This window comes from Megalobrama amblycephala, linkage group LG23 (genome assembly GCF_018812025.1).
Source record: "Megalobrama amblycephala isolate DHTTF-2021 linkage group LG23, ASM1881202v1, whole genome shotgun sequence".
NCBI lineage: Eukaryota > Metazoa > Chordata > Actinopteri > Cypriniformes > Xenocyprididae > Megalobrama > Megalobrama amblycephala.
Genome location: NC_063066.1, coordinates 9942864 through 9966165, shown reverse-complemented (window position 1 = coordinate 9966165; position 23302 = coordinate 9942864). Strand labels below are relative to the sequence as shown.

Genomic DNA, 23302 nt, shown 5'->3' with positions numbered 1-23302 from the left:
TGTGCTCATCCCTACATCAAAGGCAAGATATAAATAAAATTTCTCCTCATAATCTTTAATCAAATTGCAATCCTCTGAAGTGACTTTTCTTTTTCTGCTGACATCATGTACTAGGCTATTTGATAATGCTATCCCTAAACGAACAGCCATTTAGAAGACGTTGTACAAACTCAATGCATTCAATGGCTCCATTCTGGTACATAACACTTTTCACCATCCAATCAATTTGCAATTAATAAAATCATTACATTATGAAACTACAGCTACAATTTTAATGTAAATCAGAACCATAAAGCCACAACAAGAGCAGAGGTGGAAAAGTTCAGGTTTACATATTCATGGGGATAAAAATAGAGATTATTAACATCAGTGCTTCACAACGGAGGTGCTGTTGGCACTCTAACTGCTGGTACCTCTGAATGCTCCTATATGTTCAATAACATGTACCCTCATATGACCTTGTGTGGTCTATTGCCACAACACTGAACAGACAACATTACGGATGAAGGGTGCGGTAGAAACTTCTTGGGACCGCTTTACTTCCTTCATAGCTACTTAATAGTGGAAAAACAGTGACTTTTTATAGCCCACTCACAACAAATAGAGTTTTGGGGGTGGAGTGCTCTATTTGTGTGTGTGAGAGGTTTTCAGACTGTTTTTTGCTGAGTAGTGAGGGATGGTGTTAGTCAAGCAGCTGGAAACAGAAAGAGCAGAGAAAAAGAGGGCAGGAGGAGGAGAAGAACAAAACAAGAGACGCAGAGAAAGGGGGATGATCGTATCCATATGGTGGAGCTTGTGTTCTTCACTTCCTGCAGAGAGGGAGACGAAGAGAAAGAGAGCTGGGAAGCCAACAAGGAGTGAGAGAAAAACAACTGGAAGCGTAGCACAGTAACCTAGATCATCTGAAGCTGTGAGCATATGACCGGGAGAGAACTGTAGAGACCGATTCAAAGCATGTGACCTTGATTCAGTTACAATATGACTGTGAATGGGACGGGATGTTTTTCTTAAGATCACTGGGAGGGATAGAAAGTCAGAATGAGAGAGACTGAAAGTTCCTAAAGCGCTTTGTTCAGGTTCATGCACCACCGATGACATGAGGTCACTTAGAGGAATTCAGGTCAGTGTTTTCATTTTTTTCTGCTCTTTCTTCCTCCCCTGCCATCTGGAGCTGTGAAGCACTTCCTTCCATTTGCAGAGGGTCCGATTTTACGTCTATGTGACGACCCTCATGTGGTTTTCCCTTCACAATCATTTTTACGTATGGAGTCCAGGTCTGGTTCTTACCCTAAAGCTTGTTGGCCAACCTCTGGGTGTAGTTAACTGTCCTCTATGGGAGTTTGCAGACATCAGCTGAAGTTCTTTAGAGGGGTGTTGCCTTGCCCTTATAAGGCGAAACCAACCGAGTGGAAAAGTATTTGAATTTGTGGTGGTACTACCCCACTGACTTTTTTTTTTTATGTCTACATGATCTGGAGCTGGTGCTTTTCTTCACTTTTGGTTCCTCTTCTTGGAAGCATTTGCACAGACGATGTTCGCTGCCAGACAATAGGGAGCTTTTGTCAGCGGGTGGGCAGCATGTGTATGGGCGCTCTGTCATGAGCTCTCACAAGTGGAGTCAGAACAACTCACAAGAGGAGGAGGCCAGTCCTGGATCTGCCCTCTGGCCAAATACGCATCCTGCTCATGGGAGGGCAAATGTATTAGACAGTGTAAACAAGAAGGCTTTTTGAGGCTGTAACACTGCTGGATCTGACTTTGCATGCTCAGTTTCTGACAGAGAGGGGATGACAGTGTGGACCTCTGGTTTTAGCATCACTGGCGATCAACAGCAACAGCATGAGATCTTCCATCTAACTTGTATTCAACCGCTCAGATTCACACCTGTTTTTTGGAAGTTAGACTCTGCTAGGACACTTTTGAAAGCACCATGACAGCAGCGGCATGGTACCATCGGGACATCAGCCGCGTGCAAGCCGAAGAGCTGCTGGCCCATGCTGGGAGAGATGGCAGCTTCTTGGTGAGGGACAGCGAATCTGTGCCTGGAGCCTATGCCTTGTGTCTTCTGTAAGTACAACACCTTAATGCTGGAATACACTACACAACTTTTGCCTAGATTTGCAGTCTGACGAGTCGACACTAGTTGCCAAAAGTCAGAGCCAGTTTGTAGATTTTGGGCCATCGGAGTTGACAGAAAATCATATAGTGTATGATAGGCACAATGTAAAAAAGAATTGTTGGTTTCACTTAAAAAAGTAAGTTGCCAGGTTGCCTTAAAATTTTGAGTTCACTGGAATTAAAAATTTGAGTTAATACAATGAAGGCGATTGATTTAATCAACAGAAACTCAAAATATTGTTATCTGAACCACATTAATTATAGAAGTTGATTTGACAAAAGAAAATGTTGTGATAACAAATCAAAATAAATGTAAAATTCATTTATCAAAATAAGTGAAAATAATTTTTTACAGTGCACAGACTTCAGTTTTCTTTATCTTCAGACTATGATTCAACCCAGTCGGACGATATTTTGAGCTGATTTTAAAGCACATATTGTTTTTATTAGTCACACGTTTCCTAGCAATTTGATGACTTTACCCAGAATGAGTTTGGCACCACACCCAATTGTCTATCCACAGCACTTCCGGGTGATGCACACTGGCATTATCACATAAATCGCAAGAGTTACCAGGTATTTTCAAGAAGTCAATGAGCTATTGTAGTCCTTTTCTATAGTCTGTGCTTGTGAGATGGCTTTTACAGCCATGCGTCTGCCTTCCCCATCAGGTTTCAGCAGATCTTTGGCAGGACTGTGACTAGGGCTACCTTTCAGATAGTTTAGTGCTGTCTATCTCAGTGCATATGAACTCCAGGAGACGAGACTCAGTCTACAGCAGCCCCTTTAGCCCCACTTGGTCAGCTTTGTTCAGGCCTCAGTTTTCCTCCTGTCTTTGGCCCCTGTAGGAGGGAACAGGCTCCAGTGACCGCACTGCTCTTTCTCCATTGCGGCCCACAGCCAGACACATTCCTGAAGGCTGAGCCCTCCAGCTTCAACTGCTCTCCCTACTTTCTTTCTTTCATTCTCTCTCATTTATTCTCCTTTTTGCTTATTGTCTGGCTCTGGCTGATTTTTTCCCCTTGCTCTCAACCTCATCTCTTCTCCCTGAAAACATTTTCACATGCAAAACATCTACTCACACAGACACATCTCACTTCCTCTCTGTGCTTTCTTCTCTTGTTTTAGATTACCTGGAAACAATGAGCTTTCTAATTGTGTTTTCATTGGGCTCAGGATATGTGTGTCTGGTTATGTGGCCAAATGCGAATGAGCACAAATTCTGGTTTATCTAACCTCTGATGAGCACAGAAATATAATCTTGTATGTTATAACACATACTGATGACCACATTAACAGGCTGAATTTTATTTTACTGTGGTCTTCCATGCTATTAATGAGGTTTTACCCTACTTTCAGAATTTATAACCCTGCCCAATGGTAACCATGGAAAACATCAATGTCCAATGTGCATACTTTTGTTTCATTAAGCCACACAATGACCTATTTATGTGTACCACACTATTTGTACCGTAGCTGAATTTCCATGACTTGACTGAATTGTCACTGAAAATGTTGATTTAAAGCTGATGAACTTTTTATATGGTGATACACAGTAGAACAATTTACATATTTCTTTGATAAGATATTTCTGAGAGAGTTTTACTGAAGGTAAGAGCTTAATAAGATATAAGAGAAGTTAGATGAAGAAGTGCTTTAAAGGGATAGTTCACCCCAAAATTTAAATTTTGTCATCATTTACTCATCCTCATGTCATTTTCTTCTTCTGTGGAACACAAAAGAACAGATTTGGTTGCCTTTGTCTTCCATTGTAAGGACAAAAAAAACAAAACAAAACACTGACATGTCTCAAAAATATCTTCTTTTATGTTCCACAAAAGGTTTGGAATGACATGAGGGTGAGTAAATGACAGACTTATCATTTACTCACCCTGGATGAGTCCAGGTTGTTCCAAACTTATATGACTTTCATTCTTCCGCTAAACACCAATTGAGAAATTTAGCAGAAAACAAAATCACTATAAATGTGCACAGCAAAATCCCCAGAGTTAAATCAACTCTGCTCAGAGTACATATGGTCCCTCTCTAAAAAGTGTTAAAATAACACTGAAGCAGAGTTAAATTTAATGAGATAATTAAGCAATTAATGAAATAATGATTGCGCATTAGTGATGAACACCTGCTGTTAACAAGCAGAATCACTGAAGAAATAAGAAAAAACACAAGAACTACAAATGACTTAAGTCACAGCCTTATTGCTTAATTATCTCATTAACTTTAACTCTGCTTCAGTGTTACTTTAACACTATTTATTTACATATGTACTCTGAGAAGAGTTGATTTAACTCTGGGGATTTTGCTGTGTGGTACATTATTTGTGTACTAATTTTCAAGTCTTATGAATCCATACGATAGCTTTGTGTGAGAAACATACTGTAGTTTAAGTTGTTAATCACTGAAAATCTAGCTCAACAGTCATGATTACCATTCACTTTCATTGTGGCATCCTGCCTGATGTTTCCTTTTGTGCTCCATATAAGGGGAAGACAGTCACATTTTGCTAGACATCGCAGAATGTTCTTTTTTGGGTAAACTATGGCTTACAGAATATTTATTTCACTGTATTGTCTTTGATTCAACAGTCTGTCTGTTTTGTACATAGGTTCCAGCGACATGTTCATACATACCGAATCCTCCCTGATGCAGATGGATTATTGGCTGTGCAGGTGAGAATATACTTTTTAATGAATCTTCAATTTCAAATGCAAATTACTTGACATTCATTGTTACTTTCACTTCTTATAAAGAAGAAAAAAAATGAAGCAGTCTTGTCTGCTGTCTGAAGCATGCAGCTGCGAGGTTTCAAAATGACCTCAGTGGCACTTGCTGTCAATAAAATGTTTCACACAGATTCCTCCTGCACCCACGCTTCAGATCCAGTGGGGAATGACTGGAATGGGTTTGTCTGTCTGTGTGGAGATTACAATATGTGTGACATAATTGTTTCTGGGCATGCAGCAGTGCTAGATGCATTGTGGGTCTTTTTACTAACTTATGGATAAGGCATGTTTGTGTGTTTCATATAGAAACACTCTTCGAAAAGGGTTTGTATTTTTAAAAGTGACTTTTCTGAAGCGTTTCCTATCTGAAGCACATAATTAATACAATAACACAAGTCACATTAAGTTAAGTGTTGCTTTCTATTGTAAAACAGAGTCATTTTCCGAAAATTCTCCCCCTCCCAGTGTCTGATTCCTTTTAATCGCTTTTCAAGAGCTGCACTCTTGGAAGGAAAACATGCTGCTATACAGAGATTTTAGGGGAAATAATTGAACGTTTTTGCCAAAATGGTTTCATCGACCATACTTTGAAAATACAAGCTTCTAAAAAAAGCCATTCAAAGAGCGGGTTATTTTATTTGTCATGATGCCTGATGGTTTAAGTATGTGTGTGTGTGCCCTTGTTTGCACAGTGGGAAGCTGGCTAGTGGCTGTTTGTGGTATGTAGAGTTTGGCAGACGCTAGAATGAGGGCATCGTAATGTAATTGTATCTTTGGTCCATAAAGCGGAAAAACTGAAATGTTTTGGGAGTTACCCTACCTAGAACAACTTCTTGTTGTGGCAAACCTAGCAGTTCTGCATTTTCTGCCTTCCTTTTTTAGTTTACTCAGGAGATAGAGTCTCAAATTATTTTTTGCCGTGCAAGTTTAATAGGTCTGTCAGAATTCCAAATATTTGTAGTTTAATAAAAGGGTAGTCAATTCTGAAATATAAATAAAAAAAAATGAAAAAAGGTTGTGATCAAAAAAGTATAAAAGTAAAATATTTTTAAAAGTTTACACAATTTGCTTTTGATGGTATGATTTTTCCTGTTAATGTTCCCTTTCCAACCTCCCTTAGAACTGTGAAATTTTGTAATTCAATTCCTTATGCTGTCCTGCTGTATATTTAATCTGTGAATCTGTTTGCCTTTATGTGTTGGGTTGTGTGTGTTTTTGTTTCAGGCCACGCAGGGAGTGCAGGTGAATTGTTTCCGTACTCTTGGTGATTTAGTTTTGGGGTATCAAAACCCACGCAAAGGTCTGGTGGCCCCTTTGCTTTACCCTGTTATGCGTGAATCAGAGCCCATTGATGAGAGCTCAGGTAAGATGAGACATAAAGCATAATGCACAAATAACAGAATCGCTTGATGAATATATGTTTGATTATAAGCGTTTCAGTTCATTGAATGCACATCTTCCTACTTAAACATTTGGGTAAATGAATTTTCATTAGCTTTAACAACACTCACTGCCTTGTGCTGTGATGAAAGGACATTTTAGTATGAAGTATTTCAGAGACATTTAATATACTGATTATAATAATAAAACTTTGCTGTGAATATTTGTCTTTAATTATATTGTCACATGAACATCGAACATTGCTCATGTCACAGCATCGCTTTCACCTGTCATGGCGCTGTTCTGAATAAGGTCTATTGTGAACTCAGTAACAGTCCGGCTCTGAATTAATCACAGTCTAATTCAAACCGCGAGTTCGAGGCTGCTTTGTAAATCTTTTTTGATAGGTTAATTAAAAAGAAGCTGTCATTTGTTTACGAATCGGACATCATGACTTACGCTGTGTTTGTTGTTGTTGCAGAAAATACTGTGATGCACGGATGATATTTGATGAAACTGACTGACATACAAAGTTTTATTGTCTAGATTTAAACTTACTGTCAAACATTTTTATTTTTTGCCGCATTTGCGACCATTTCATCTGCAGCCCTGTTATCAAAGTGTATATTAAAGGGATAGTTCACCCAAAAATGAAAATTTTGTCATTATTTACACACCCTCAAGTTATTCCAAACCTCTATGAGGTTCTTTCTTCTGTTGAGTATGTTGGTAACCAGACAGTTGACAGCACCCATTGACTTCCATACGAAGAAAAAAAAAATACTATGGAAGTCAATGGGTGCCATTAAAGGATTAACGTTAGTCCACTTTTAAATACACTTTTCCTGATAAATTTACTCACCCCCATGTCATCCAAGATGTTCATGTCTTTCTTTCGTCAGTCGAAAAGAAATTAAGGTTTTTGAGGAAAACATTCCAGGATTATTCTGCTCACAGTGGATTTCAATGGCTACGAACAGATTGAAGGTCAAAATTACAGTTTCAGTGCAGCTTCAAGGGCTTTAAACGATACCAGATGAGTAATAAGGGTCTTATTTAGCGAATCGTTTGGTCATTTTCGAAAAAAATACAACCGTTTATGCTTTATAAACAAAATATTGCATTGAACGTACTTTCCGCTTCCGCATTCTTCATAACGCTTACGCTGAATGTTCTACGCCTTCCCTATTCTACTTACGGAACGAACGCGGCGCCAGTTTCGTTTTTTTCCGTAACTTGAACAGGTTTGGAACAACTTCAGGGTGAGTAAATCATGACAGAATGTTCATTTTTGGGTAAACTATCCCTTTAAATTTTGTGTGAGGGCGCTGTGACACAGATCTACCCACATGCACAACATTCAAATTTTTAAGCTTACATACAGATGTCTTCTCATTGAAGATGGTGATGATGAGAAGCCAGGTTCAACATTTGCCACCCCTCCACCACGTGCAATGTCCCCTACAAGCCACCCTTTACCTTCCAGTTCAGCAGCCCCTCATTTACTGCTGCAGAGGCTTCAGGAGCTCAGCCCAAATAGGTACATTCATTCACACATGACCTATGGATCAATATTAAACTTTTGGATCACATCATATAACATGGTCTGTGCTTGTTTATATGTGTGAAAACACTATAGGCACTTACAGCTCATTGTACCAATGTTTACCTCTGCAGTTTAGGCTGTGAGATTGTCACATTATTAGATGAGTATCTTCATGGTAATGTGTGTAAAGACCTGGAGAATGTGAAAGGGGGTGCGTCAGGACTGCAACACTTTCAGTGTATCCTCAGCCGCGCATGCGTCAGTCTGCACAGGTGCGTTTCTCTAACATCACATCCTTTCATGCACTGCTGCAATTATTTGAAGAACATTTGAATAATGACTGTTACATGTCCTGGCAAAAAGTTATCCCTGATTTGTTTATCACAGCGAGATTGACCAGACGCTGTCTAGTTTGGAGACTTTGGCGAAAGTGTTTGATCATCCTAGCGGCCATCTCACCTTCCCCACAATGCAGGTACATCCCTTTGTGGTTTTACACAAACATAAGGTTAATAAGCTGCTTTTTCCAGTCAATCCTATGTCTTTAGTTTAATACATTTGCTTTACATGCAACATTATTATAAAGGACTGCACGCTGTGTGGCTGATATAGGGAACCAGAACCACAGATTCAAAGTTTTATTACATGTACATTTATTATAAGTGATCTAACTGACTTATCTTTGCTGGTGGATGTTTAAATGGGTGGAAAAAATCCCTTAGACCAGTGGTTCTCGAAATTTTTGATCGAAAGCCCATCATTGTCCAACACAATATTCAGTTTTCATTGATATTCATTAAGCTATTTACGTTGTAATTATGATAAAGTTCCTTGCTTTCAAACTTTTTATATTAACAGAAACTTGGAGTGTTGTTATATTAATTAACCACAATTCATTTTGTGTTTTGAAGAAAGTTATATTATAGTAATATACTGATAAATGTTAACCAATTGTGTTATTCTTAATATATAAATTTAAAGTCCCCCTGTAGTCAATAATTTTATCCCTTAAAACTCATCTTTGATGACCAAAATGACACATTTAAACATTTACCCGCCTCCACTCACTCGCATTAGCTCAGAGATCCACTCGGTCAACTTACTGAGGTAAACGCTGCACGGTGGTATCGCTTTTTTACAATGTTAGACACATGATGGTAATTAATATGATTAGCGTTTTGCTTGACTATGTAATCGAACAGCTGCTAATAATGTGTTGCTAATGTTACACAAAAAACACCTTAGAATGTCAATGGAGAAAGGTATAGCCTATAGTTCATCATAACATCATTATATACATCATACACCCGCCATATTGCTAAATCTACCCAATTTTTCATATCAGCAGAAAAATATACCAGGATAACCTGGCTTTTCAAGACATAGATCATAGTTAATGATATGCTAAAGCCCGCCGGCACATTGACATGTTTGGTTACATGGTAGTTTGTGACATCACAATCACCAGCGATTTCAAACCGCGTTTTTGAAACTGCCTTTCGATCACTGCAGTTTTAAATAGAAAATACTCAGCAATGATGTTAACTTATGAATTTGCACATGGTTTGTCTTAAAGCATATTAAAAACACCACATAGACATATAATCAACTTTGAAAACGTGATTTTCACCACAGGGACATTAAATTATTTTAAGTCATCCTGCAGACCCCTTAGGCCCCCTAGTGGGCTCCAGCTCCCTGGTTGAGAACCAGTCCTTTAGACCCTATTAGGGATCAGAATATCAGCGCCCTGAGCTCTTTTGACTTGTGCCAGTAAACAATGATATAGCAACCACCCAGAACATCTTTGCAACCTCACAGCACACCTTACAGCATCATACACAAACCACAGCACCCTAGAATTGTGTAGGTGACTTCTGCATGAGCTTGCAGTGCAAAGACAACAGTGTCTTCCAGGAAGCAAGTTTTGGGACTCAGTAATTCTCCACCTTTTCCTCATATATTCCTGTTTTCTCATTACCTCTCCCTTCATTAGAATACAGGGAAGAGCCCTGAAGAAAACATGGATAATCTACTTCAGAAGCTCACGACCCTCTGTAACCTGTTGTCTTCTCTGGAGAAGAGGGTAGAGACACACATGAAATATAAAAACAGCATGCACGAACACACACAAACCTTCATCCTTCTGCATTTCTGTTTGTAATGATAATGATAATGATAACAATAGCATGTCTTTTTCAGGTTCTCAAAGCTTTACAAGAAGCTGTAACCAATCACAACTTATCTTTGCAACCAGCCACTCCTCCTGAAGCAGTTACAGCTACCAAAAAGCATGCCCGACCCAATCCTGTCCACAGCTTTCAGGTAGCACAATGTCTGTCATCTTCCTCAAAGTGCTGATATATTAATTATGAAAGTGTTTGCATTTATTTATGTGCATGTGTTTGAATGTCAAGGTCAAGGTGGTCAGGTATGGCAGGCAAATGGTGTCAGTAGACATAGATGCAGGAGTGCTGCTATTCGACAAGAAGTCTGGCTCATTTGGCATGGAGACTGTCACACATGACAGGAGTGAGTTTACCTTACCTTAAAAACATGACAGTTTAGTCTCCATGCAAAATTAGTAAATGCTGTCTAATGCATTTGTTTTAGTCGTGCAGTTGGTAAAGTTTCAGAGAGGCTCTGCCAAACTGAAGATGGTAGTTGACAGTCATCACAACCCACCAAGAGAGCTGGTGTTTGAGAGCATGAAGGTGAGAGAAAAAAAACTGGAACTGGCTTACCTTAAATGATCTCAATCTAAAGTACTGATGCATCTTTCTCAGAAACGTGAAGCCTTCTGTCGGCTGCTGCAGATTATGAAGGCTGCTCACTCCCAGCAGTCTGAGCTTGATGTCATCTCTGTGTTTGTGGGCACCTGGAATATGGGTATCAATATACAGTTAGTCATAAAAGATGTTATGGCCTCAACAGCTACAGCAAAATATATTATTGTTGCATCTGTATTTTGCCTGCAGGGGACACTCCACCTCCTGCTTCACTTCAGACTTGGGTTACTTGCTGTGGTCTGGGTCTCACCCCAGATGAGTCCATTGCCTCTCTGCCTCATGATATCTATGCAGTAGGCACTCAGGACAACCCGCAGAGTGAGAGAGAGTGGGTTGAACACATCAGAGCCACGCTTCGGAGCGCAACCAACATCGACTTCAAACAGGTCTATCATATAAAAATCAAAATCTTCATAGACCAGAACTCTGTTTCATCTTCTTAAAGGGTTAGTTCACCCAAAAATGAAAATTCTGTCATTTATTACTCACCTTCATGCCGCTCCACACCCGTAAGACCTTCGTTGATCTTCGGAACACAAATTAAGATATTTTAGTTGAAATCCAATGAAATCCATTTCCTCTCTCAAGATCCATTAATGTAGTAAAAACATATTTAAATCGGTTCATGTGAGTACAGTGGTTCAATATTAATATTATAAAGCGACGAGAATATTTTTGGTGCGCCAAAAAAAAAAAAAACACGGATTTATTTAGTGATGGCCGATTTCAAAACACTGCTTCATGAAGCTTTGGAGCATTATGAATCAGTGTGTCGAATCATGATTCGGATCGCGCGTCAAACAGTCAACGGCTGAAATCACGTGACTTTGGCGCTCCGAACAGCAGATTCGATACACTGATTAATTTATGCTCTGAATCTTCCTGAAGCATTGTTTTGAAATCGGTCATCATCACTAAATAAATCGTTTTTTTTTTTTTTTTTGGTGCACCAAAAATATTCTCGTCGCTTTATAATATTAATATTGAGCCACTGTACTCACGTGAACTGTTTTAAATATGTTTTAGTACCTTTATGGATTTTGAGAGAGGAAATGTCATTGCTGGCTATGGAGGCCTGAGTCATTGGATAAAGAAGGTCTTACGGGTGTGGAACGACATGAGGGTAAGTAATAAATGACAGAATTTTCTTTTTTGGGTTGAACTAACCCTTTAAGTGACCACGTAGCTCTATTAATCATTTAATTATATTACATTTGAGTGCATTACAAAAGTTAGAGGAGATTGTGTGTGTGTTTTGTGTTTCTCCTGTAGGTGGCAGTACAGTCCCTTTGGAATATCAGACTGGCTGTGTTTGTGAAACCAGAGCATGAAGGACGCATCAGTCAAGTAAACACTGCTAGTGTAAAAACTGGTCTGGGAAATACGCTTGGTACAACTCTTCTTTATCAATCAATCAAACAAACACAATCAGTAACTAACTAGCTCTTATTTTCTCACCTCCTTTATATAATTTGTCTTGTAGCCAAGAAAAACAAACCAAGTGATAAATAAATCATCATCTTATTATTATTTTTAGCTAGATTCATTTGTTTTGTCTTGGTGGTTACAGGAAATAAGGGAGCAGTAGGAGTTTCTCTTCTCTTTAATGGCACCTCAATGGGCTTTGTGAACTGCCATCTGACTTCCGGTAGTGATAAAGCACTGAGGTATTCACACACATATATTTATGTCAGCGGCTAAATAGTGTAAATAGAAACTACATTCTATTTACACTAACTAAAAATAGCATAGGCCTATTGTCTTAGTGATAGCTGCTATTTACACTTTAAATAGCTTTAGATTCTATTTACAGTATGTAAAAACATGTTCTTTGCAATAAGTGTAAATTGTAGTTAGATGCTATTTATACTTCTAAATAGTGGCAGATAGTATTTGCACCTGATTGTTGATGTAGGCTACATTAAACGGTAGGCTATGCAATACTAACATAGAGAGTAAATGATTATATTTATTAAAAATTATTAAATGGATGCCACCTTATTGGGACAGTAAAGCCTACATCTACACCTAAACACTTTATTATTGAACACACGTTACACAATTTATTTCCACTTTTCAAATATTTTCCTCATTTTTATTGAAAATAAATGCCTTTCCGATTTGATATGTGATGGGAAAAGGGAGTAGAGTGAGTTCAGCAAAAAGCAGATTTGAATTCGGGTTGATTTGTGTCAAAACTTTTTGCCACACACCTTAGTTTAAAATAAGTATACTAGTCATAGCACACTTGAATAAACTTATTTTTCATAAGGGGAAACATGCACCTCGTTGCTAGGAGACAAAAACAACAAATAAAAACAATATTCTAAAATATTACATGTTACTATAGCCTACTATAACCTACCGTTCAAAAGTTTGGGCTCAGATTTTTTTGAAAGAAAAGAACACTTTTATTCAGCAAGGACGCCTTAAGTGACAGTAAAGACTTACACTGTTACTAAAGATTTCCATTTCAAATAAATGCTGTCCATTTGAACTTTCTGTTCATCAAAGAATCCTAAAAAATTATCACTGTTTCCACAAAAAAACTGTTTTAAACATTGATAATAATAGGAAGAAATGTTTGCAAGTGCCAAATCAGCACATTAGAACAATTTCCGAAGGCTCATCTGATACTGTAGAGTTTTTCTTTTTAACAATATTACTCTTTTATTTTCATTTTGATCAAATGAATTTAGCCTTGGTAAGCATAAGAGACTTCTTTCAAAAACCTTACTGGCACCAAGCTTTTGAACGATAATGTAAGTGAGAGTGTCTGTTTTGCATTGTTCCTCTTTCTTTTCTTAGGAGGAACCACAACTTCCAAGATATCCTCAGACTTTTGTCTCTTGGAGAAAAGCAGCTCAGCACTTTTGACATTAGCCTTCGTTTCAATCATCTCTTTTGGTGTGGAGACCTGAACTACCGCCTGGACCTGGATGCACTGGTTACACAGCTTATATTATAGCTTATTTCTGTGTAGATATTAGTCACTCCAGTTTTACTTGTTCCTGCTCACTGCTTTTTATTAACTGTGATCTATAGCCATTTAAACATTGCTCCAAGGAGACCCCATTAAGCACATTGAATCATTTTAGTTGTTCTGTAAATCCTTGTGCTCACTTATATCATACATTGAAGGTCAGCTGTCCCTGACTGAGGCCTTTCTTTTGCAGGACATATTGAAGCATGTTTCAAAGCGAGAATTCGAGGAGCTGATGTGTGCAGACCAATTGACCAGAGAGCGGCACAGAAGAAAGGCCTTTTTTAACTTTAGTAAGAACAGCGGCTGCTCTTCCACTCCCACGGACACCATACACACACGAAATCAATAGATGAGGCTACGCAGCAACATTCGGGCCAAAAAAAGCATTAACAGACATTTTATTTTGTTCTTGCTCTCTCTGTTAAGAGGAGGAGAAGATTTTGTTTCCACCCACCTATCGATATGAACGTGGTTCTAGAGACTGTTATCTATGGCAGAAATACAAGTCCAGTGGGGTAAGACTTTCTATTTCATTTATTCTGTCAGTGTCTATTGCTACTGAAATGACTTTCTATTTACACTCTTGATAGCCTATGAATCAAAACAGGTGTTATGATTGGGATTATCATGTGTGACAACATAGAAGATTACAATTTCGAACCTTTCTTTATTAAAACTATATAAACTTTCTTTAGGTGCAAGTCAACGGGCCCTCATGGTGTGACAGAGTTCTGTGGAAGTCCTACCCAGAGTCTCACATAACCTGTACCTCATATGGTATATTTTTCTATTTCTTTCACTTCGTATTCTCATAAGCGTTTGTCAAATCATATAAAAACAGGAACAATGTAGCAGCCATAATGTTTGCAATTGTTTAGTGCATTACAATGTCTTATTAATACTCAAAGTGGCTAGACAAACTCCTTTGTTGGTTTGCACTTTAGCTTGAGGAAAGAAACTAAAACATTGGACTGCTATTTTTGTAGCATGTTGGAATGAGATGTGTGTAGCTGCACTGCACTGCAAAGGTTTACTCTGGGTATGATTGTTGGTCTGTGGTCCACAATCAGAGTCATATCCTGTCTGTCTGTCTGCTCTAAACATGTGAATTCAGTCTCCTCAGCAAAGGCCTCCAACATATACTCTGACCAAATGCTTAGTATTTTATAACTTCCTTACATTAGTGTTTTAATTAACAATTTAAATGGCAGCATTCAATGTGATGGGAATTTGATGTACAATTCAGAGGATGGTTTGTATGCTTGCCGTCTCATTATATAAAAAAATCTCCACATTACATAAATCTGTAATGTGTTGGATGAATAGAACCGATAGGTAGGACTTTTTGGCATGTCCATTAAAATCTTAGGCCCTGTTTACACCTGGTATTAAGATGCGTTTTGGTCGATTGGACCACAAGTAGACGAGGGAGACACATTCCCGTTTACAACTGGTATTTTAATCCGTCTCTTTTGTCCACTTTCAACCACTTCTATCCTGATTTCTTCTAGGGAAGGGTCTATGGGTGGGTAAATGTATGGGTTTTTTCAGATCTTTCTATCTAATGGATGAAATAAGGTCATGCAATTTACATATGAACACGACCGCAGATGACGGAAAAAACACAGAGAACAGCAACTTTCGTTTCTGCTCTGATAGCCAAAAGGCAATGCCGAACACAGTGACTGCATGGTAGAAATCAGGAATGGTAACATTGTGCTTGGTTAATTTTTCATCTTCTAACCAAACTTTGGTCTTCAGCTGACAAAGTCTGGCTAGCGTGCTTCCCATAATGTTTACACATTAAGTCAGTAAGTGACAAGTAGGCATCTTTTGTGGTTGTTTGAATGCATTCGACCACATTACGAAAGTAATCTGGTCGAATGCGTTTTCGACTACCTCTGGAAGTGGTCGAAAGTGGACAAGCTCAAAATGTTTTAGACCCCATTTACACCTGTATTTAGTGTTCCAATAGACCAAAATGCATTTTAATATCAGGTGTAAACAGGGCCTTTGACTAAGGGTGCTTTTACACTTGGTTCGATTGCCTGGTCCGAACCCTTGTTTGTTTACTCCCCCCCTCCTCTGCTGGATTGTGTTCACATTATATTATTTGGATCTGAACTGTGGTGCGTTTACATCATCAAAGCAGCCGCTGTCCCTGTCGCTTGTTAATGACGATGCAGGATAAGGTGGCAAAATGCATAGCTTTGCTCACCACACTTTTATATTTCGGTTTTTGAACCTTTGGGTTTGTTTTCAAAGCATCAGCACATAACGGCACTTTTTTTTTTGCCCCCTATCCTATCGGAGTCATTTAATATTGAGTATATACCAAAACTGAGTACTGTGACTGATTGCATAAAGTAGTATCTAGAAAAGTTGACTGGTCCTAATTTTTTAAAGATACATAAAAAGGTAAAAAGATTGGTCTAATTAATACATGTATTTTCCTAGTGCTTGGTGCGAATACATTAAAGTTATTAATTACATTGGATTGATTTTAATAACTTTAATTTAGCCTACTTAAGGCACCAAAAAGTGCACCAAGCACAAAGAAGAGTATCAGATCAGGACTCTGTATCGGCAGATACTCAATATTAATCCAGTGTATACAGCAGGGGTGTCCAAACTCTGTCCTGGAGGGCCACTGTCATGCAGAGTTTAGCTCCAACTTGTCTCAACACACGCCTACCTGGAAGTTTCTAGTATGCCTAGCAAGACATTGATTAACTGGTTCAGGTTTGTTTAATTGGGGTTGAAGCTAAACTTTGCAGGACAGTGGTCCTCCAGGAGCAGGACTGGACATCCCTGTGGCCTGTTGCATGAAGCTAGTTGAACAAACTAGCTTCATGCAAAAAAACGTTTCAGAGTAGGTTTGGAGTTGACAAATCCAGATAAGTCCAAACTGGTTTAGATCAGGCTCAACAGGCTCACAAAGCTCAATATAAACATTCTCTGTCAATTCAGATTTAATCCAGAGTTTTGCGATTAACTCTGAAGTGCGTGCACCTGAAAGTGTGACATTTAATATAAATATAATAAATAATTAACAGCAAAAGATGAGCAATTTTGTCTCTAAAATGTTTTCACTATAAAATGATTTAATTTGGAGTGAGAGATGCAGGGGAGTGGCTTTATTGCATCAAATACAGGTCACTACTCACACCTGATTGGTCGAGTTCTAAATAGGGCTGCACGATTAATCGCATGCTATTCTCACGCGCATTTCGTCAGTAAAGCCGGTTCCCTGATTACCGCTAAATCACCATCACCTGCTTTCAAATGAAGCGGCATTTAATAGACGGAGCCGTAGCTCACTGAAAAGCCACGCAATATCGCGTTCATATCGCAGATGAATCGCCTGCGATAATGAACGCGATATTGCGTGGCTTGTCCGTGAACTACGGCTCCGTCTATTAAAAGGCGCTCCGTTTAAAAACAGGTGATGGCGATTTAGCGGTAATCAGGGAACCGGCTTTACTGACGAAATGCGCGTGAGAATAGCATGCGATTAATCGTGCAGCCCTAGTTCTAAACTAGAATAAACCTGCTCCTGAAAAAACAGAGTTTGCTCAAACTACTCTTGAACTTGCCTGGGTAGAAACTGAAACCGGCTTTGTGCAACAGGCCACTGGTATACAGAGTCGTGCAGAGACTTCCTCTGGGGCAGTGGCTCAAATGTAAAAAAGGGGCATCTATCTCTACAGAGCAATTCCAACAGAACAATTACTATAGTATTTATATTTATAGGGCTCTCTCTCTCTCTTTGACATTGGTAGATGTAAACATCTGTTTCAATGGTTTGACATTGTTAGACATTGTAAGAAAACTCTGAGGTCACAATTATAAATATGGGACTACTGATATATACCTACTTGTATTTTATGTACAATAAGCAGAATGATTGCAACAAAAAAAGGACATAAGGATATAAAGCATGAAGCTTGTGGTGTCAGAATGCCAGTCTGTCAGTCAAGTCTGAAGCAACTCTTTCCTGAACTTTACTTGCCTTGTATCTTGTTCTCGGTTGTCACTGATGTAATTTCCAGTCAAATTACATTTCACACTGCAGGACTCTTGAGTCGCAGACAGGTCCAGCATGCTAAATATCTCATGGGCATCGACAAAGGAATGGCACTTTTCTAAGATCGCGTCTTTGATAATACACACTACGTGATTGTCACGAGTGACAATCAGGCATTTGTTGAGATTTCCAGAAAACTGCTGGCGAGTGAAAATCGGGGCTAGTGTGTACCCAGCATAACTGACAACAAAATGCATATAGTAATAAAACAAATATTTAAAATTGATTGTTTGTTTCTGATCATCAGGTTGCACAGACGACATCTTCACTAGTGATCACTCTCCTGTTTTTGCAACTTTTGAAGTTGGTGTAATATCACAGTTTACCAGAACAGGTATGAAGTCTTTTCAGCTTGTCTCTCTGAGAATTAAGTTTTTGACCTTTAGGTCATTTCATAACTTAAAGAAGTTATATTAGGGGTTGCTGAACTTGCATTTCATTAAGGAACTACCATTTCCCTTTACCACTGAACACATTTTTTCCACGGGTGGTTTCAAGGCTGGTTCATTTTAACAGCACCAACATGGGAAAGCCCTAAAACTATTTCAGCTTCTGTCATTAGTTACTCACCCTTATGCCATTCCATACCATCTTAGAAATACAAATAAAAATATTTTAATAAAACCTGAGAGCTCAAAACAAATCTCAGTGGTTCTCACACATCATGCATTTACCATATTTGATGTGTTCGATGTATATGATTTCATCAGGGTTTATTAAATAAAATCCTAAATGAAATTGGTTCTTTTACAATCTCTTTATTACTGTGGCCAAGACAGCTCAACACGCTGCAGCTGTGTATTTGTATTTGTTTCGAAGATGAACAAAAGTCTTATGGCATTTGGAACACTTGAGGGTGAATAAATGATTTTTAAAATTGAGTATTTGTTTACTGTTTCACTTAGTGTCATAACCATGTCACAGTCCTTTTTTTCCATCTCTGTTGATGTAGACTCAGGTTCAGAGAGAGCCAGCATTGAGCTGGAGGTGATTGAGGCCATAGTGAAAACGGCTAGCAAGGCCAAGTTTTTCATCGAGTTCCACTCCCGCTGTCTTGAAGGTATAAGGTATCTTTTGTGCAATAATCAATCAGGCTAGCAATCATGCAATGCTTTGTTACTAGTCTGTTTCCTTTTGAAATATCAGGAGATCATGAGATAATTGTGACAGTTCTTTTTTTTTTTTGTGACTTTATGCTCCTCCTTCTGTTTAGAGCTTCGCCGTTCTGCCGAGAATGACTCACAGTGCTGTGAGGTGCCAGGGTTTCTCAAACTTGGCTGGTCTTCAAAACAGTTTCCCAAGGTTGTGATACAGATCATTAGGCTCAGTATGATAATTTGAAGCTATGCTTAGTTTCATAATGATTTGACACTTTAGGGTTGGTACACCAAATCAAATATCTCATTTGTCCCTCCTGTTTTTCAGTTCCACCCAGTTTTCTCGGATTTAGAGCATCTCCGGGATCAGCACTTGCTGTTGTCTGTGAAGTCATGTGATGGCTTTGAGTCATATGGTAAATGGTCAAGCTCATCAAGTCAGTGGTTTGGCCATAGTCATAGCCAACTACATAACACATCCTTTTATTTTTGGTGAATTAAGAGCACTTTGTTGAACTCCTTAATTCTGCTGAATCATTGTGGTCATATTGATTGTATATGTAATGGGAGTTATGCCATTACAGGGGAGTGCTGTGTGCCTCTTCGCTCCATAACAGGGAAATCATCGGATCCATTTGAGACATGCTTGACTCACAGAGGAGAGGAGATGGGCTCTATTCGTGGACGAATCAGGGTCTATGTACCACCAGACCGCAGAAGGATCCGGGAAAGGGTCTATGGTGGGTTATCCACGTGGCATTAAAATATAATTTTTTCAAATATGCCCTGCATTTTTCCGCCTTAAATTTCTTCCTGCTTTAAAGTTCCTCCTCTGCTTTGGATCTGTTTTTACTTTTTTATCTACCATGGCCTCCTCTTTTGGCTCCTTGCTGCCTGATCTTGTCCAGATGCATCATGACCTTCACTGAAATATGACTCTTGATGCACACTAAATACCCAGTGGCTCTGCCACATATATCTACAAAATGTAAACAGTTTGCCATGCACCATGTCTTCTGCACATTACAGAGTGGCTCTGTAATGAGAGGGCTGAGAAGGAAATGACGAAGGACCATTTGTCTCGTCCTTCTTCCTGTGCGTTCCCCACCCAGTGAGTTAAAAATTAGCCAATTTTGACACACTTGTCAGATCTCCTTATGTTCCACTAGCATATTCTGTTGGATGACTTGCACTTCATGTTCCCACTGTAGAGCACCACCAGCCTCGTATACGGCAGCTCCAAACAGCTACACCAATCCTGCGTACTTCATCTTTGAAGGGCTGCCTGTGTTGCAGAGAGTCGAAGAGATTCCCTCATCCAGCAAAGAATCACAATTAGTACGGGCCAAAGATGCTGTGATACAGCTCCCTAGAGTGACCGGAGGTCACAGCCATGGCAAAAGGTCCGCTCGGAGATCCGACTTCACAGAGATTGAGATTCCTGGCTCCTTAGCACCCTATAAGCCATCTTGTGATACTCAAAATGAACTGTCGTTGACCGCATCCTCTTATCAGCTTTTCCCAGGTCCAGATGTTCCTAATACATCCCCAAATCAAAGACACACTCCTTCCTCAAATCCATCTTTACAGTTGCAGCCCCAAAAGAACAATATGACACAGGGTTCAGTATTATCAGTCAAAAAACTCACAAACTCCTACATGAACCATTCTGTTTTTTCTCGGGACATCCAGACGCCACTCAAAGACAAAGTCAGAAAGGACTATCACAGACAGCATCAAGGCCGGCCCATGCCAATGCAAAATGGACCAAAGCTATACCCCTATGTATCCACAAGGGTTCCCATCCACGAATCCTCAGCACCCTGGATTGTAGAGCAGCCAACTACAGTTTCAGGAGACAACTCTCTTACAGCTCTCCAAATTGCTAAATCACTAAGTGAGGTGGATTTTCAGCCAGTAGACAGAAAGTACCAATTTCATGAAATGTCTTCTCAGCAAAGGCATCATGGGTATGACTATGGTTTAGCTAATGAAAGAAACTACAGCTGGGAGAAAGAGGTGAGCCGGGTAGATCTCTGTTATGGATTATGTTTTTCAGTGAACTATGTAAATATGGACTTAAGGATTAGCTTTTGGGTTTGGCTTGATAAATACAAAGATAATGTGTGTCTGCAGGTGTCAGTCTTACATGGAGCCCCAGAAACAGTGCGGGAACTGCTCAGCACTCTGGGTTTGCAGCGTTACACGCTGGACCTCAGCCACAGTGGCTGGGATGATCTTGATTACTTCAGGTGAGGCTGATGTCGATGTGGCGCAAAATCTGAAATCTTCCTCATTTTCTTCTGTTTTCACTGCCATGTGCTTTATTCAATGACTCTAAGCAGCAACAGTGCTTATTGAACAAAAAGTTGCCAAAAGTGTGTTCTTTTATTCTGCAGTGGTATTACTGATGAGGAGCTGTGTGCAGCGGGTGTGTCTAACCCATCTCATCGGCGAAGAATCTTGGAGAACCTTCCCAAGATCTGGGACTGAACAAAAAGAGCCTGAGAGACTATCAGGTGTCATATCAGGAGACTCATGACAAGTTCAATATTTGCATTCCTAATACATATTTTTTTACTCTCCTTTGTAATTTCAAAACTTTAAATTCCATTCATAATAATGCTCATCACACTACCGGTAAGTGTTCATTCTGTCCCTGTGGTCCTGCGGAATAAACAAATACATGCTTCTAACAATCCAAACAAATCATATCTATCACAAAAACACAGACTCTTTTATTGTTTATTCTATATTGAGCGTCTTGATACTCATCCGTAAATACTGTGTATATAATAGCAAATTCATCCATGTCTTATCTAAGAAATGTTATGTTGTGGTTCAATACCTTGTCTGGTGAATGTATTACAGCTTGTCTACATCCCTGTTTTGAGCCTAATTACTGTATTTATTCATAAGAGACCCCAAGCTACTGTATATACTACCTTTTAAAAGTGCATAAACCAATTGTTTGCTAAAGGAGTCAGCTGGTCCTTTTAAGAGGAATACCTATTTTACTGTTTACCCCAGGGATTTAATTGCTGTTCTCCCCTTTACTTAAGGAGATAAGCTCATGTACTGTAGGTTTAATGCTTACTTGAACAAATATAATGATTTCCAGAGTAGTCTTTCATGGCTGGATCAACTGTAAATATTACCTGCAAAATCAGGTAACAGAATAACTGTTCACATTTTTCCTGAACATTGAAGGTGTAACCTGTTTTTTCAAAGAGATTTAATACAGACTGTAAATTTTTGTGTGTAAATGTCATTTTATTTGCTTTTTATTCTTATCAAACTATAAAACTATTAAGGCCAACTAGCTACGCTCTAATTTATGATGTCAACGTTAAGTGAATTACCCCACCTCCCACTTTGTAATTTGATAACTTATGTATTATCTTTGGATTATAGTGATGTTTTATAAAGTCACAGAAAAAGAGTGATTAAAGGGTGCTTTTTAATCTAAGTCAAATATTACTATTCAGTGCCAATATTTGATCATCTTTAAACTTAAACAAATGTGGTACAGAAGGTTGTATGTACAGAAACAGGATCTTTAGGGACTATGCTTGCTTTGGGATAGAGTTGCCTCTCAGACAAAAACAATGAGTTTGGAGAGTTTGTAATGACATCAGCATGTCCTAAAAATGTCCAGAGACATGTCTTACATAACTGCAGATGGATAGATAGATAGACAGACAGACAGAGAGAAGGAGATGGAGAAAGTTCAGCATGAGTTCACATCCGCCGGATAATGCATCTCAGTGAGTCTGGTTATTACATCTTAGCTTATCACAAATACACAACTTTCTTTCCGCTCTCTCAAAAAATTGTCCCTCCAGTAGTTTGTGACTGATCTTGGCTCTTTCTAACTATCTGCTTTGTCGTGACGCAAATAAAAAGCGGGTGGAGAGGAGGTGTGTATTCTGCATTAGCTTTCCTGACTTCATCTGTCAGTCATTAGATTATTATGTAAGCCAGAGATGAAGAGTGAATCTGAGCTGTATTTCTGGTGACCTACGGTTCACATCACATTACTGAGTCATTGTCCCACTCAAATTCCTGTACTATTTATGCACTTTCCTGTAACTCCCTCTCGGACTAACCATCAGGTCAGCACTGCAAAGGAAGTGGGTCTTAGCGTACCAACACCGCAAACTAATCTCCCCAGCTTTCACACAGCTCATATATTTTTTTTATCTCAGGATACACAACGCAAATTGTATACGTATATTGTATTTAATATGATTTTATTATCCCTTAATGTCAGCAATATATAATAGCCTACTAAATCTATGTCAAATGGATTTGAAAACTATTTCACAGATTATTTAACCACAAACTTCGCAGTTTATTACTGCAGTCAACATCATAAATCCATTGTGTGAATATTCAATGTGAACTTTAACTCAGAGGCATGGCACTCAAACAGATCACTAGCAGATAAAGGACTGTCTTGCAGTGACCTTTTGCCCTGTTCATTTAGCTTTCCAGACACTTGCTCTTCCATGTTCACGATGGTCTGCCCTAAACACAGATCATATTATTTAGTATT

The 23302-nt window shown here is 38.9% G+C and overlaps 2 protein-coding genes across 4 annotated transcripts in view; one reads left to right on the top strand and one right to left on the bottom strand.

Annotated features, from left to right (window-relative positions):
* Positions 1–23302, bottom strand: part of arr3b (arrestin 3b, retinal (X-arrestin)) — a 39558-nt gene that overhangs the window by 14740 nt on the left and 1516 nt on the right. Inside the window, exons 1-2 of one of the 3 annotated variants that reach the window (XM_048175675.1) lie at positions 11064–11112; positions 10530–10663 (exon numbers count right to left, since the gene is read on the bottom strand). The gene's annotated coding sequence lies outside the window, so the exon portion shown is untranslated. Of the gene's footprint in view, positions 1–10529; positions 10698–11063; positions 11113–23302 lie in introns of those variants that run through there. The other 2 variants (XM_048175674.1, XM_048175676.1) reach the window with 2 other exon arrangements.
* Positions 539–22178, top strand: inppl1b (inositol polyphosphate phosphatase-like 1b). The gene is made up of 27 exons (XM_048175672.1): positions 539–2067; positions 4742–4805; positions 6084–6222; positions 7641–7779; positions 7917–8057; positions 8173–8260; positions 9782–9871; positions 9988–10110; positions 10203–10317; positions 10399–10499; positions 10572–10674; positions 10764–10960; positions 11847–11964; positions 12145–12241; positions 13383–13521; positions 13751–13850; positions 13987–14075; positions 14256–14337; positions 17895–17981; positions 18600–18707; positions 18861–18949; positions 19073–19160; positions 19329–19484; positions 19774–19855; positions 19956–20763; positions 20881–20996; positions 21144–22178. Exons 1-27 carry the CDS (start codon positions 1931–1933, stop codon positions 21235–21237), a joined length of 3690 nt encoding a protein of 1229 aa, XP_048031629.1. The 5' UTR covers positions 539–1930; the 3' UTR covers positions 21238–22178.